This window comes from Leucopleurus acutus (genome assembly GCF_964270905.1).
Source record: "Leucopleurus acutus genome assembly, chromosome: 2".
Lineage (NCBI taxonomy): Eukaryota > Metazoa > Chordata > Mammalia > Artiodactyla > Delphinidae > Leucopleurus > Leucopleurus acutus.
In genome coordinates, this window is record NC_139143.1 from 88,083,562 (window position 1) to 88,096,830 (window position 13,269).

Sequence of the window (13,269 nt, forward strand, 5' to 3'; positions counted from 1 at the left end):
GTCCCATGCCTTCAAAACCTACCCACGTCTAGGAAAATATTTGGGGATGCTCAAGTAATTGGGGTTTCTAGAATTGTTTTGACCACCTTAGAGCACAGAATATGGTTTGTCTAGGGGCTTCTGAGAAGAGGCTGGGCGGCGGAAGATTGAGCTCAATTTTTAACTTATCAATCTCAGCCTATTTTTCTAGCTATCGATGGGCTCCAGCACCCACCGCCCCCCCGACCCCCACCAGATGCTTCTTGATCTCTTTCCAGGCAGAGAGAACGGGCTGTCTGATGTCAGGACACCCCACGTCCAGATCTGGAAGAACATTACCACAAGGGCAAAGGGAGGGCCGTTTGGAGCAGGGATTCTATGTAAGCGACTGAGACCTGGTCGTCTGCTCTTAAAGAAAGACATAGGGATGAAGAGACCAAGTGCCTCGGGCACTTCCCATACACCACTTTTTGAAGCCATTCAATCCTGAGAGGCGTCCTTATCCCTCTTACTGATGAGGGAACAAAGGCTTAGGGGAATTAAGCACTGCGCTCAAGGTCAAAGCAGCTCAAAGCCCCCTTGCTGTTCGAGTTCAGGCCCATCCCCTTCCAGGTCTGCTCCTGCAAGGCCCTAATACATGTTATGCGCTCACAGCTGAGGTCAGCACAGTGAGCGGTTACTGGTGGAGCTCTACCGACCTTCGGTTCAGTCGCAGCTCTGAGGCCACAGTGACGGGTTTGCTCCTGCCACTGTCAATTAGCTGCCCGGTTCCGGGCCTTCTTAGCCTGCCTTGTCTCCAAAACAGATGCTGCTGGGCATAAGGTAGGAATGGGTCATCCCCTACAGATGGAGTAAAAAACCCTCAAAAGGTGAAACCCTTAGGATGCAGGAGTACCATTCTGCCATGTTTTGTGAAAATCATCTTTAAAAAAAAAAAATCAAGTAATATACTGCCCAACCCATACTGAGCTGGCTTTGTGAACTCATCAAACATCCTCAGGCCCTGTGCCTTTACTCACACTTTCTTCCCCTTACGAAATCTTTCCAACTATCTCCTGGGAACCACCATCCACAGCTCCAATGACTTCCTCTGCTGCTCTCAACAGAATTCATATGCACCTGTTGTGGCACTTTCCTCACTGCTTCCAGTGACCTCTGTGTGCTCTGTCCCCCCAGCAGATGGAGACTTCTGTGGGAGCAGTCTGAGCTTTAATCCTACTCCTCCAAGGCAGAGCATCTAACCCCACGGCTGCCTGCGGATGCCCTCTGGTGGCTCTTCAGGGTAATGACAACACAAAGGTGCCCGGAAGAGTACGGGGTAGGCTCTTTATTGGGTGGTTATTGCTGTACGACAGGGGTCAGATGAGACACAAGCAGCGTCAGCCCCAGGAATGTGGCTCTCCCCTCCCAGTGGGTGTGTTTCTTCAGAAAATCCCACGAGGCTGGGACAAGTGAGCCCAAGGTTAGAAGTGGAACTGGAAAGCCTCGGTTGCGTGCTGCTTCCAGGGCTCCAGGCTGGGCAGCAGGGAGGAGATGCCCATGACGTGCCAGGTCTCCCCATCTGACACCATCGAGGTCTGGTAGGACAGCAGCTGCACCTCCGACTCTGCCAGGAGGCCTGGAAGTAGAAGAAACCCCTGGTTGGCACAGGGCTTGGGGGGAAGGAGAAGCAAGAGGCTGGGAGCAGGCTCACAAGACTTGAGTTCCCAAGATCAATGTTGCAACGGGGGTGATGGTCTCAGAATCAAAGCGCTGAGACAGGGAACAAAGGGCTCTGCCCAGGTCCCTCGCTATTCTGCAGGCTTTAGGAACACCCTGGCCATCAGGCAAGGCAGGGGAGGGAAGATCAGCCACAAAGAGCCAGAGCTGGACCTGCCGGCTGCCAGTTTTACCCAGACCATCAGCAAAGGGGAAAAGCAGGGGAAAGTTCCCCTGGGCAGCTGGCAACGATAGTGAAATTAGGCCCTTGGAGGCCTGTGGACACACTCAGTCTCTGCCATACTTGGAAGTGCTCCAGAACTCCCAGGAGCCCGAGCACCAGGGGACGGGAGCAGATCCAAGATGCCCACGACATCTGGAGGGGATGCCCTGACATGCTTTGTTGGATCAGGCTGGCCACCACCGGGCCTGCGGTCAGAAGGAAACCTGCAACTTAATTCTGAGCTCCTGGGATACAGCTCTACAGGCAGTTCTCAACTGTGTCCTTGCTGTGGTGAGCACCTGCCTATCAACAGGGGTTCTGGGGCCCTACCCCTGACGCACCGCTCGACGACCTTAGATAAGGCACTTAACCTCAGAACTCCATACCGGCTCCCCAAATGTCCTGGAACCTGCTGCAGATCCAGTGATGCCGGCAGGCATGGAGAGGGGCTGAAGGAGGCAAAAGTCCACGGAGCCCAGTCCCAGGACAGAGCCCTCAACACACACCCACCGCTGCCTCAAGGGCACCGGCCGGCCCTACAGGCCCCTCCTCACCAATCATGGTCGGCAGCATCGCAGGGTTGGAGGGGTGAGTCCTGAACATGAGCAGCGGCAGGCCCCGGTGGAGAGGCACCTCTGGTCTGAAGACAGCTCCGTTGAGTGCCTGCAGCACAGGCGTGGTGCCCTGGACCCAGCCCACGGCCTGGTAGGGGGCACCTGCCAGGGCCACGGTCAGGAGGCATTTCCCGCAGCCCTGCTCCCCTGGTGCAGCAGGGTTGTGGGAAGTGGTTACCTGCAGAGAGAAGGCAAAAAGGCACAGTGACGCCCACCCCCTCCCTAGGCCTAATCGCCAATTTATAGGGCTTCAGTGCTGCGGCCACGCCACGCCCAGCAATTCAGGGCGGGGGCGGGGGAGGAGAGGGCAGATGGGGAAGCCACGAGGGGCGGCAGAGGCTAAGAGGATGTGCGGCGAGCTCCCGGAGTCTGCAGACTAACCAGGAACCCGGGTGCCGTGGTAAAGGGGCACTGGTTGGAGAATCAGGGGCCGAGCACGCCCGGCTATCTCCCAGCTCCCAGCCGGGCTCCTCGATTTCCTCAGCTGTGAAGTGGGGCTACTGCTGCCCCTCCCACTCACAGAGCACTTATACACAAAGCACTTTCACGAGTATTAGTTCACTCGTAGCGATGCTCGGGGCCGGTGGTATCTGCACTCTGCAAGTGAAGAGATCACAGCTACTTCTCACAGGCAGACACTGTCACCTGCAGGACTGGCGCCCAGGGCTCCCGCTTGGGGAGCAGAGCTGCAAGGTGCTCTGAACGCAGGCGAGAAAAGCAGTGCTGACCCGGGATGGAGGGGATGGAGGGGAGGGGAGGAGAGGGGAGGGGTGCGCACATCGAGGCCGGACTCTTTCACCAGCAGCTTGGCATTCACCAGGTTCACCTCCACCTGACGGGAAGCATCCTTCAGGAGGCCAACGATGACGGCGGGGGTCAGGCAGTTCCCAGAGTTCTTCAGGGACAATCCTGGGGACCCAGAGAAGCTACCGTAAGGCCACTGTGTGTAGAACAACAAGGGGGTGGGCAGCACATCACTGGCCCCGACCTCTGGGTCACGGCTCCTCACTGACCTGGGGGCCCAACTCCAGCCTGCCAGGCGGTTCTGCTTTCCTCTGCAGGCAGAGAGGTGGCCGGGGTGGGGGACACACGGGGGGTCCAGGCCAGGACACCGGGGATGCTCTACACCAGTTTAAGAAGCTCTTCTCCAGAACCCGGCCTAACTCTGCTGCCCCGCACACCTGCCCCTGGCCTGTCCGCCCTGGCCTGCCTGTGCGTCCCCAAAGGGACACTAGAAAATTATCCTACCCTCATCCCTACCCGGCACTCAGGCCCTTGCCAGCCTCAGGAAATGGAAGCAGGAAGGGGCGACTAAAGCAGCTGGGCCCACTTCCCTGTCTTGTCTCCTTGAGGCCTCGGCACCCCAGCCAGCGAGGCCCCTGGCTCTGCCCCTGCCTGGTACCGGCAATGCTCAGGTTCTACCTGCCTCCGCTCCAGTCTCTCCCCAAGGGAGGGGATGCCCAATGGTCAACGGGGAGGACAAGCCCCTGCAGGGGTCAGGGGACCGGGGCCCTCCCTGGTCTCTCAACCACGCCTGCACAGGGCTGGACCCACTGCACAGGCGGCCAGAGCCTGCAGAGGGGCAGACAGCGGGGACTGCTCCCGTCCCCACTCCCTGGCGGAGCAAACGCCCCTGCGGGCATCAGGCTACCCGAGGGCCCACCTGAGGATGTCAGAGCACAAAATGTCCTCGCCGCCTGCCTCGTCTGACACCCCCGCCCCGGCTTTCACTTCACAGGGGAAGAACTCACAGCTCAGAGAAGGAAAAGTCCCACAGCAGGTAAGCAACAGGGTCAAAACCAGAACAAAATGTTCTGTTGCTTCACCCGGACTCCCTCCACCAATCCTACTGCCCCGCACGTGAAATTCCAAATCTTACGGAGGTCCCTCTTGCACCCCAAACATGCATGTCTTAAAAAGACTGCATAAACGTGATTTACGAAAATTAAGTATATCTCCCAATAACTTTTTGTACTCATCCTCGTCAGTAGCAAGCAAGCCATACTCAGACCAAACATGAAACGCGGAGTCACGAGAGCGGGGTCACCTCTGCGTCCCTCACTGGTCTGTGCCTGCAGCAGACACGCCTGGTGGGGTGCCGAGTCCACGCCCCTCTTCCCTCTCCCTCTGCAGAGTTCCCAGCTTACCCTGTGTTACCACCTGAATGGTCCCTTTGGGGGACCCAGCCCAGGCTTGCATCAGTGCCCCAAGAGCTTCTGCCAGACCAATCCAAGGCTTGGTGTGTGGAGAGAAGGCACTGGTGAGGGCCTGGGCGTTTACCTGCAGGGAGAGGGGAGCAGGGCAGAGGTCAGGAAGGGATGGGACAGGGCACACCTGCCCAACTCGGCCCCCAAGCAAGGTCTTACTGCTGAGACTCAGCTCCACATGGAGAGCAGGTGGCATGGGGCCACCCTTGCTTTGGGTGCCTGGGGGGTGATAACCTCCACTAGCCACCAACGAGGTGACAACAACGTGTTCCCACAGCTGAGGAGAGCTATAGAGCCAGAAGAGGGCACAAAAGGCTAAGACCACTCCAAACTGCCAGAAGGGAGTGGGAAGGTGGGGAAAAGGACATCTTCCTCTTCTCTGAACATGCGCCAGCGCCCCCAACCCACTCCACCGGAGACTTGTTTCTCCCGTGCTGGAGAAGGAAGATGGGTCTTTGACATAAAACGTATGGGGAGGGCTTCCCTGGTGGCGCAGTGGTTAAGGATCCACCTGCCAACGCAGGGGACACGGGTTCGTGCCCCGGTCCGGGAAGATCCCACATGCCGCGGAGCGGCTGGGCCCGTGAGCCATGGCCGCTGAGCCTGCACGTCCGGAGCCTGTGCTCTGCAGCGGGAGAGGTCACAACAGTGAGAGGCCCGCGTACCGCAAAAAAAAAAAAAAATCACAATTTGTAAGGCTGGATTTATATACCTTTTTTTTTTTTTTTTGGTCACGCTGCGCAGCTTGTAGAATCTCAGTTCCCCAACCAGGGATTGAACCCAGGCCATGGCAGTGAAAGCGCAGAATCCTAAACACTAGACCACCAGGGAACTCCCTGGATTCACACACTTCTGATGATCCTATCACTCTTTAAAAGTTGACTCCTGTGAAGTCCACCACAGGCCTGCTAGGCAGTTGAAGAAGGCAGAAGCCACGTAATCTTCTGACGTTGTAAGTCTACGGTCTGGCTGGCTGGACCCCCAGCAGGGGCTTGATAACGAAAACCAGCTTGTTCTGTGTCAAAATGTCTATTCCATCTTGTGGCTCTGAGTTAAGTATCTGGCCACTTATGCTGAGGCAACTTGTAAAGAGAACCATCTAAGAAGGATTCAATTAGAAACCCGGGTTGGGGGCTTCCCTGGTGGCGCAGTGGTTGAGAGTCCGCCTGCCGATGCAGGGGACACGGGTTCGTGCCCCGGTCCGGGAGGATCCCGCGTGCCGTGGAGAGGCTGGGTCCATGGGCCATGGCCGCTGAGCCTGCGCGTCTGGAGCCTGTGCTCCACAACGGGAGAGGCCACAGCAGTGAGAGGCCCGCGTACCGCCAAAAAAAAAAAAAAGAAACCCGGGTTGGATGCAAATCAGGCAGCTCTAAGATGCAATGAAAAGAAAACACGGACGCTTCTATTCCTGTTTTCATAAAGACACAACTGGCAGAGAATTAAAGAAGAGAGACTTGTGATGGCAGAAACAACCAAGGAGGCGGGACTCCCAGCAGACCCTTCTGTGTAGGGGGCATCCTGGTGTGATCGCTCCCTGCGGCCGGGTCCCCTTTGATCCTCTCCGAAGGGCACAGAAAGGGCAGTGAGTCCCAGAGCTGCAGGGGGAGAACTGAAGGGCCAGGCCACAGCTGGGGTGTGAAGGCCTGCAGCAGGCAGCAGGAAAGTGCTCAACTGAGAAGCCCCAAAGGCAGGCGTCACGCTTGGTCAGGTGCCTGCACAGGCCAGGGCAGTGCTTCCCCCAGGTCTGCTGAGTAAAAGGAGCGTCTGTCTTCTCTAGAAGATGAGTGGGAGGCTCCAGGAAGAGCCAATGCACTGGGGCACCAACCTGACCCTAATGCTAGTCTGTGCCTCACGTTAGAGCAGAACTGGAGAGGACCCGGCAAAGAATGAGGGACAGAGGAGTTTCCCATGTGACAAATATGTCTTTCTTACAAATGCCTACTCTACCCCACCAGCCGTTGTGGCTGGAGAGTTCAATTTGCCTAAGTTTAACAATTTGACTAGGAGATGTGACCTCTTAAGTAAGAAGGGGACATTTTGTGGGCCCATTTGACGGAGCTGGTGTTGAGTCCCCGTCATGAAAAGGCCTGGAATGCCACCACTCCCTGAATAACTCATAAGAGCTGCACCGCTGAGGGCTGTACCCTGCCTTGTGAGTGGACAGAAAAAAGAAAAGCCCAGCCCAGACTGGGTGGCAATAGCCACGGTGGCCCAAACCTCGCCTGGGTCCCCACCAGCCTCACGGGGGAGGAATGAACTGCTCAGAAGCCCACGGCATGCAAAGGGAGTGAGAAAGCGTGCCCTGTCTTAAGAAGCCCACAGACACAGCTCAGAGAGAGGGTGCAACGTGGATGGGTATGAGACTTGTTGACCACGGAGCTGTGGCCACTGCCAGGCTGTCCCAGCCTGCCCGTCACACCTGCGATGGCCGCCCCCGAGGAGCCCTCCTACGGGACAGCAGTAGGCGCCTTCACTTTCTCAGGGTGTAGAGGCCACAGTGGCCTGGGCTCTTAAACCAGGGCTGCCAGGGTTGAACAAAGCATCCTGCGTCTCTCCTGCCGCAGTTCTGTCCTCAGAAGCGAAAATGCCTGTGTTGAGGGTCAGCCAGGAGGGTCAGGGACTACCCCCCAGCCGCGCCCCAACTCTCATTCATTATTGGTTAAATGCTCCAGGCAGAGCCACATGAACTGCAGAGAAGCTTACATCCTTTTGGTTTTGGTGGTGTTTTCTTTTTTGTTGTTTGTCCTCTGAGAACTTAGAATTTAATTAAGAACTAAGATATAAACTCATGAAACGTCAATAATAGGAGAGAATGTGGCTCACTGCAAAAGGGTTGGGATGGAGCTAGAAAGGCCAAGCAAGTCTTCGTGAAGGGGCAGGTAGTGCGCAAGCCCCTTGATGGACAGCTATGCCTTCCTTCTTCACCTCCATATCCCCAAAGGGCTCTGACAGTATCTGGTACCCACTGGAGCTTAGGGACCATCTGAAGACTGAGTGAATGAGACAGGACTTGAAGTATAAGTCAGGTTCAGCTCGGAAGAGGAACACGTACCAGGAAGGGCCCACTGTGAACACAGTCAAGAATCCATGATTTGGGGGAAAGAAAGGGGGCCAGCTGGCTTGGAGGGTTCCTATGGGGAAGATGGGTGCAGGCTTCTGGGCAGGGCAACCCTGCTCAGGGTCCTAAGAGAGATGGGATGAAAGGCGAGCGCTCGGGGTCACCAGGTGAGAACGCCCTCTCAGGGCTTTCTCCACAGGCCGTCCCCCACCTGCCCCTACCTCGGGCATTCCGCCATCATGCCAGCCACACTCCTTCACTCCCAAGGACTGTGGAGAACAAAGGAGCCTTTCTCCAGAGGCAGGGCACTGGGAAAAAACACAATCTCAGCAGTGAGCCTACAATATAAACAAGCTGAGCTGGCTCCTTGCTGCCGGGCCTCAGCTCTCAAGGCTAAGCAGGGGCAGCTCCTGCCACCCCACCCAGCGCGCTGGCTCAAGTACAGTCCCTTATCTTCGGCTCCCAGGGCTGAATCTGGTCCCAGCGACAACACGCCCTTCTGCAACTCCTCCCTCTGACCTCCGGGCCCAGCCCCACATGGCATACTTACTACTCCCGCCAGAGATTTCCCCTTCACCATGTCCACGAACTGGATGGCAATTTCCTCCCCACAGCGGCTCTGGGCCTCCTTGGTACTGGCGCCCAGGTGGGGGCAGCTGATGACGTTCTCGTGGTCCACCAAGGCCCGGTCCCGGGGTGGCTCCTGCCCAGAAAGAGACACCTCTGGGTGGGCTGCTTCAGACGGCCCCAGGGAGTTGGAGGGGCAGAGGGCAGGGGTGATGCTGCCTCCTACTTCCGTTTTGTCTGGGTGGTCACTGGACTCAATAATAACCGTCTTCCTCATGAATGTTCCATCACAGCAGAGTAGACAGAGCTGTAGACCGGATTCCAATCTCAGCTCCACCACTTACTACCTATGTGCTTTTGGGCAAAATCTCCATCTCTCTGAGCCTCAGTTTCCCTATCTATAAAATGGGTTACTACTACCTACCTCCTAACACTATTATGGAGATTAGGCAGTAATAAAGGAGGTTCTCAACCAGTGGTAGCTGGTATAGCTGATATTGGTTTTTCCCCTCTAGCCCCTGCCCCAAGTCCAGTCCACCCCTCAGCACTTACTGTCAGCTCTTAGCACAGAGGTAGGCTCTTTGAGGGCATTCCACACGGGTGTTGCATCCTGGCTCTCACCAGGACAGGCGGCCCACCTGGCCACCCCTACCCCACCCTCCAGTGCCCCTGCCACCCCTTCTGCTCACCGGGCACAATACAGGGGCCTTGGACCTGTTACTTAGGCCTCCTCTCTTCTGCATTCTCCCCAGGACTCTATCGGCTCCCACGGGATTTGGCCACATAGGTCTGTGAGTGCCGGCCGCAGAGTAGGAAGTGTCATGGGGAGGCCAAAGAGAGCGGGGGGAGGTGCCGTGTTAGGGAGACGGCGACATAAACAAGGGCCAGGCACACCCTTGCCTTCAAGGAGCTGACGATGTAGCTGAGAGAGATGGCCAGGACCACAAACCCAGCGCATGCTGTGCCCTGGGCAGGGAACAGACACTGAGTGCTACGGGGGCTCAGAGGGCCAGGGCCTTGCCAAGGCCACAAAGCTGGTAACCAGCAAACCCCCGCTGCCTAATCCAAAGCCCGTGCTTTTTCCTCGACCTCCGACGCTGAGGTGGGATTTTTAAGAGAGGTGGACAGGATTCGAGTGGAAATGCTATCGGGTGTGAGGGCAGGATGGGGGCAGTGGGTGAGCAGATGCTATATCTCTGCTCCTGCACAGAGACCTAGGGACAGCAGCCTCTGGGACCAGGGGAACACGTCTAACCAGTATCTTCGGCTTCTTCCCTCTGCGGGAAGAGAGGAAGGGAAAGGAAAGCCAACGTACACTGGGTGGAATGTCTTCTTGGCAGTGGGATTCATTTCACCAGAGATCTGTATCAATACCTTAAACCCCTCTCTGCCTGCCCCAAATCCTCCGCCTCAGAACTGATCTGCTGCTCTGTCTTCCTCTGAACTTATCAACAGGGTGGCCGTCCAGGAGCCCAAGCCCAGGAATGCATCCTATATAAACTCTGAGTTTTGCAGAAGACAGCTCGGCTGCCTCTGTACCAGGCTGTGCACTGGGCTCCTCAAACCACAGATGTGTTACTTTTGGCGACACAATTTCTCCCACTAGAGACAGGAAGCTCAAGGTCTTTGCACAGCTGGGCTTGCAGCCCAGGTCCCTCTGCTCTGGTCTCCCCTCTCCACCAGCACTGAGCAGGGACTCACCTCTGTGAAAACGTCCAGCGCGGCTCCAGCACACTGACCCGACTGCAGGGCCCGGAGCAGGGCGCCTTCGTCCACAATCCCTCCGCGAGCACAGTTCACCACACGCACCCCCTTCTTGCACTGGGCAAAGGTGCTGTCGTTTAGCAGGCCTGGAACGGAGGGAGGAGCTTTCCTTCGGCACTGGTGTGGGGATCCCCGTGCTCTCCCCACTGCACTGGCAACCGCACCGGCTCCATGGCCACCGCACCGGCTCCAAAGGCCCTCTCTCCCTCCCACCAGCTCTTCCCCACACACCTCCTTTCTGGGGGACCACGGTCTTTCTGGTCTCACTGCTCCCTTCTCAGATGCTCTGGGGCAGGAGTCCTTGTCATGGATTTGGACCAGACTCAGTTTAGAAACATCCCAAATATCCCCGAGACATTAGTGCTGCCGGCAGTGGTCCCAGGAAGTACTCATGGGGTCACTGGTCCTACATGTTGACCCAGCCCACCCAGACCCTGTGCATTTCTACCTAACTCACCCCTCCTCGGTCTGATGCAAGGCCATGTAACAAAACCTCACCGTGCTCCATGCTCACAGGATCTGAATGGGCCACCGCCACAGCTGGTCCCCAGCATAGGCGGAAAGGCCAGACTGAGGGCCCACCCTTATCTGGTCTGTGGCTTCTGTGGCCAACCCACAAGGTAGGGGCACACCTACCTGTGGTGGAAGGCAGGAGAGGTGTGTGCACAGTGATAAAGTCACAGAGAGGCCAGATCTCCTCCAAGGGCACCTGCTGCACACCGAAGGAGGCGGAGACTTCTGGCGAAATGATGGGGTCATACCCTATGGTCTGGGGAAGTCAAAGAGGGAGAGTAAGTGTCACTGTTCATTATTAGCACTGGTATTATTAGTCACAGCAGCCATTTATGGAGCACTGACCCTATGCCCCGCACCACAGTTAAGCCTTCCCCAACACCTGTCTACCTCTCATGACAATACAACTGGGTTGGCACTATTCTTCTTCCTTCATTAGAGCTGAACGAAGTGGAGCTTACACACTGGAGGGGGCGGCGCCAGAGTTCAAATGCAGGTTCGCCCACCTCCAAGCGCTGAACCACGAACGGGTGCAGGAACAACCGGTGCGCGGTTGGACCAGTGGAGCTCAGACGCCCTTGGAAAGTGGGGAGCCCACGTGAGGCGGGACGATCCTGCGGGAAGCGGTGACGCGGTCGGAGGGCACGAGGGAAATGGGGGAGAAGCTGGCCGCAGCCGGAGGCCCCACAGGCCAGGAGACAGAGGCAGGTGTACCGCCCACTTCAACAGAGCGAGGAAGAGATGAGGGAGGAGGACAGTGGTGGTGCTGAGCGGGTTACCAAGGAGACGGGACTCGCCACTGGGGAAGACGGTGAAACACCAGTGCTGACACCAGCGAGGAGAGTATGGTTCCCTCTCTTGAAGTTTCTTTTAACAAGACTTAAAGTGCATCTCGTTTTGGAAGGCATAACTTGGTGACTAATCGCGCAGAGAGGTATAAATGACTAACGACAAATCCTTTCAACAAGGCAGGTTTGACTGGGATGGGGAAGGACATCAAGAGAGGGAAAGTGAGACATAAAGGCACCGTGGGTGGGGAGGACCCAGAAAGAAGCCTGGTCTGGGCTGGCTGGGGAGGGGGTGGGCCCCCAAAGCAGAGGGACCGCCCTGAGGCTGCGGAGAAGGAGGGAAGTTTGACGCCTGGGAGATGGGGACAGACAAGAAACTCGGGGGGTGTAAACTTCATCAACCCTATGAAATCAGCTAAAGGTCGTCACATATTGATGGGAAGAGGGAAAGGTGGAGAAGACAAAGCGCAGGAGAAGGAAGAAAGGACACAGACTCATAGCGGATAATGGCAAACATCTCTAGCATTCACTATGTGTCTCAAACCTCCTTAGGTACTATTATTTCCCTGTTTCACATATGAGGAAACTAAGGTGGAGGTTAAATGATTTAGCCAAGGTCCTAAGAGTAGCAAGTGTTAGAGCTGGGACACAAGTATTCTGACTTCAGGGCCTGCACTCCTAATGCCTACCCTGTAATCAGGGGTGGAGTGAGCAGCCCACAGCCCCACCTGAGAAAACAGGAGTAGAATGAGATGGAAACATCTCTCCCACATCAGAAGGAATCTTGGGTGTCAGCCACACCCCTCTCAGCAGGGACAATGCTTTAAAGGTCTCCAAGGCAGCACAAGCAGCAGGGATGCATGTGCCACCAGGTGAGAAGCATCCACCTCTTGCAACAGCAAAGACCTACCCACTTTCTGCCTGGTCTGCCCAGGAAGCCTTCCCAGGGCTCTCTCCACGGGCTTGGTCCATGTCTCAAAGGCATGGATGTCCTCAAGAAGGCCGGACAGCCAACTGAGCTGGGCAGGCTGGCAGGACCCAGGATACGGCCTCTGAACCAGTGAAGCAGGAGCTGGACCTGAGTCCTGCCTCAGTCACTGTCGACTGTGTGTCAGGGTGCAAGTCAGTGCCTCCAGACCTGGGTCCTCAACTCTACGTAAAGAAGCAGGTGGATGATTTCAAAGTCACCCCTGCTCTGACTTCCAACAATTCAACATTCCATGAAAAGAAAGCTCCCTTAGCCCTGAGAAAATGTTCAGAGTTGGCCCAGGATTAAACAAAAACAAAGAAAGAACTTCAACAGTGGTCATCTCCAGGTGGTAGGATTAATTTTTCTCTTTTATGCTTTCCTACGCTCGTTTAACTTTCCCCCACTGATCATGAATTTCTTTTGAAGTTAGGGAAATATACAAGTTATTTTAGAAAATAATGGTACAGAAGATCGCTATATCAAGTCAGCACTCCTAGAGAAGAAACTGAAAACGGTTATGAACAAGGTGTCACTTTGGGATCACGTTTTTCATCATCAGCCTTGTGGGACAACAAACGCCGGGTGGGTCCCACTCCGACCTCCGGCAGAGGTTTAGGAGAAAGAGGCTGCCTCCCAGACGCCCCACCGGATCGTGAGCTCGGGACCGCCTGAGCCCCACGTGGCCATTCCCCCAGATGTAACCTCCTCGTTTCTCTTGGGGAGAATGAAACGCCCAGGGGAGGGGAGAGGATCCTGCCCTTGTCCTCACAAGTCTTTGTCCGTGGGCTCTGAGGCTGGTTGGAACAACGGCCCCGTTCATTTCTAAGCCAGATGTACTTTTCCTCACGTGGAGTGGGAAGAGGGTAGGGACACCAACGGAGGTCACAC

At 56.2% G+C, this 13,269-nt stretch overlaps 1 protein-coding gene across 1 annotated transcript in view; it reads right to left on the reverse strand.

Annotated features, from left to right (window-relative positions):
- Positions 1-1,442: 1,442 nt before the first annotated feature.
- PHGDH (phosphoglycerate dehydrogenase) overlaps positions 1,443-13,269 on the reverse strand; it is a gene marked incomplete at both ends in the record, with an annotated part of 30,587 nt that continues 18,760 nt past the window's right edge. The window contains 7 exons of the mRNA XM_082864456.1: positions 1,443-1,597; positions 2,455-2,692; positions 3,293-3,423; positions 4,662-4,794; positions 8,330-8,482; positions 10,048-10,196; positions 10,747-10,879. Coding sequence (XP_082720582.1) covers positions 1,443-1,597; positions 2,455-2,692; positions 3,293-3,423; positions 4,662-4,794; positions 8,330-8,482; positions 10,048-10,196; positions 10,747-10,879 — 1,092 coding nt within the window. The remainder of the gene's footprint in view (positions 1,598-2,454; positions 2,693-3,292; positions 3,424-4,661; positions 4,795-8,329; positions 8,483-10,047; positions 10,197-10,746; positions 10,880-13,269) is intronic.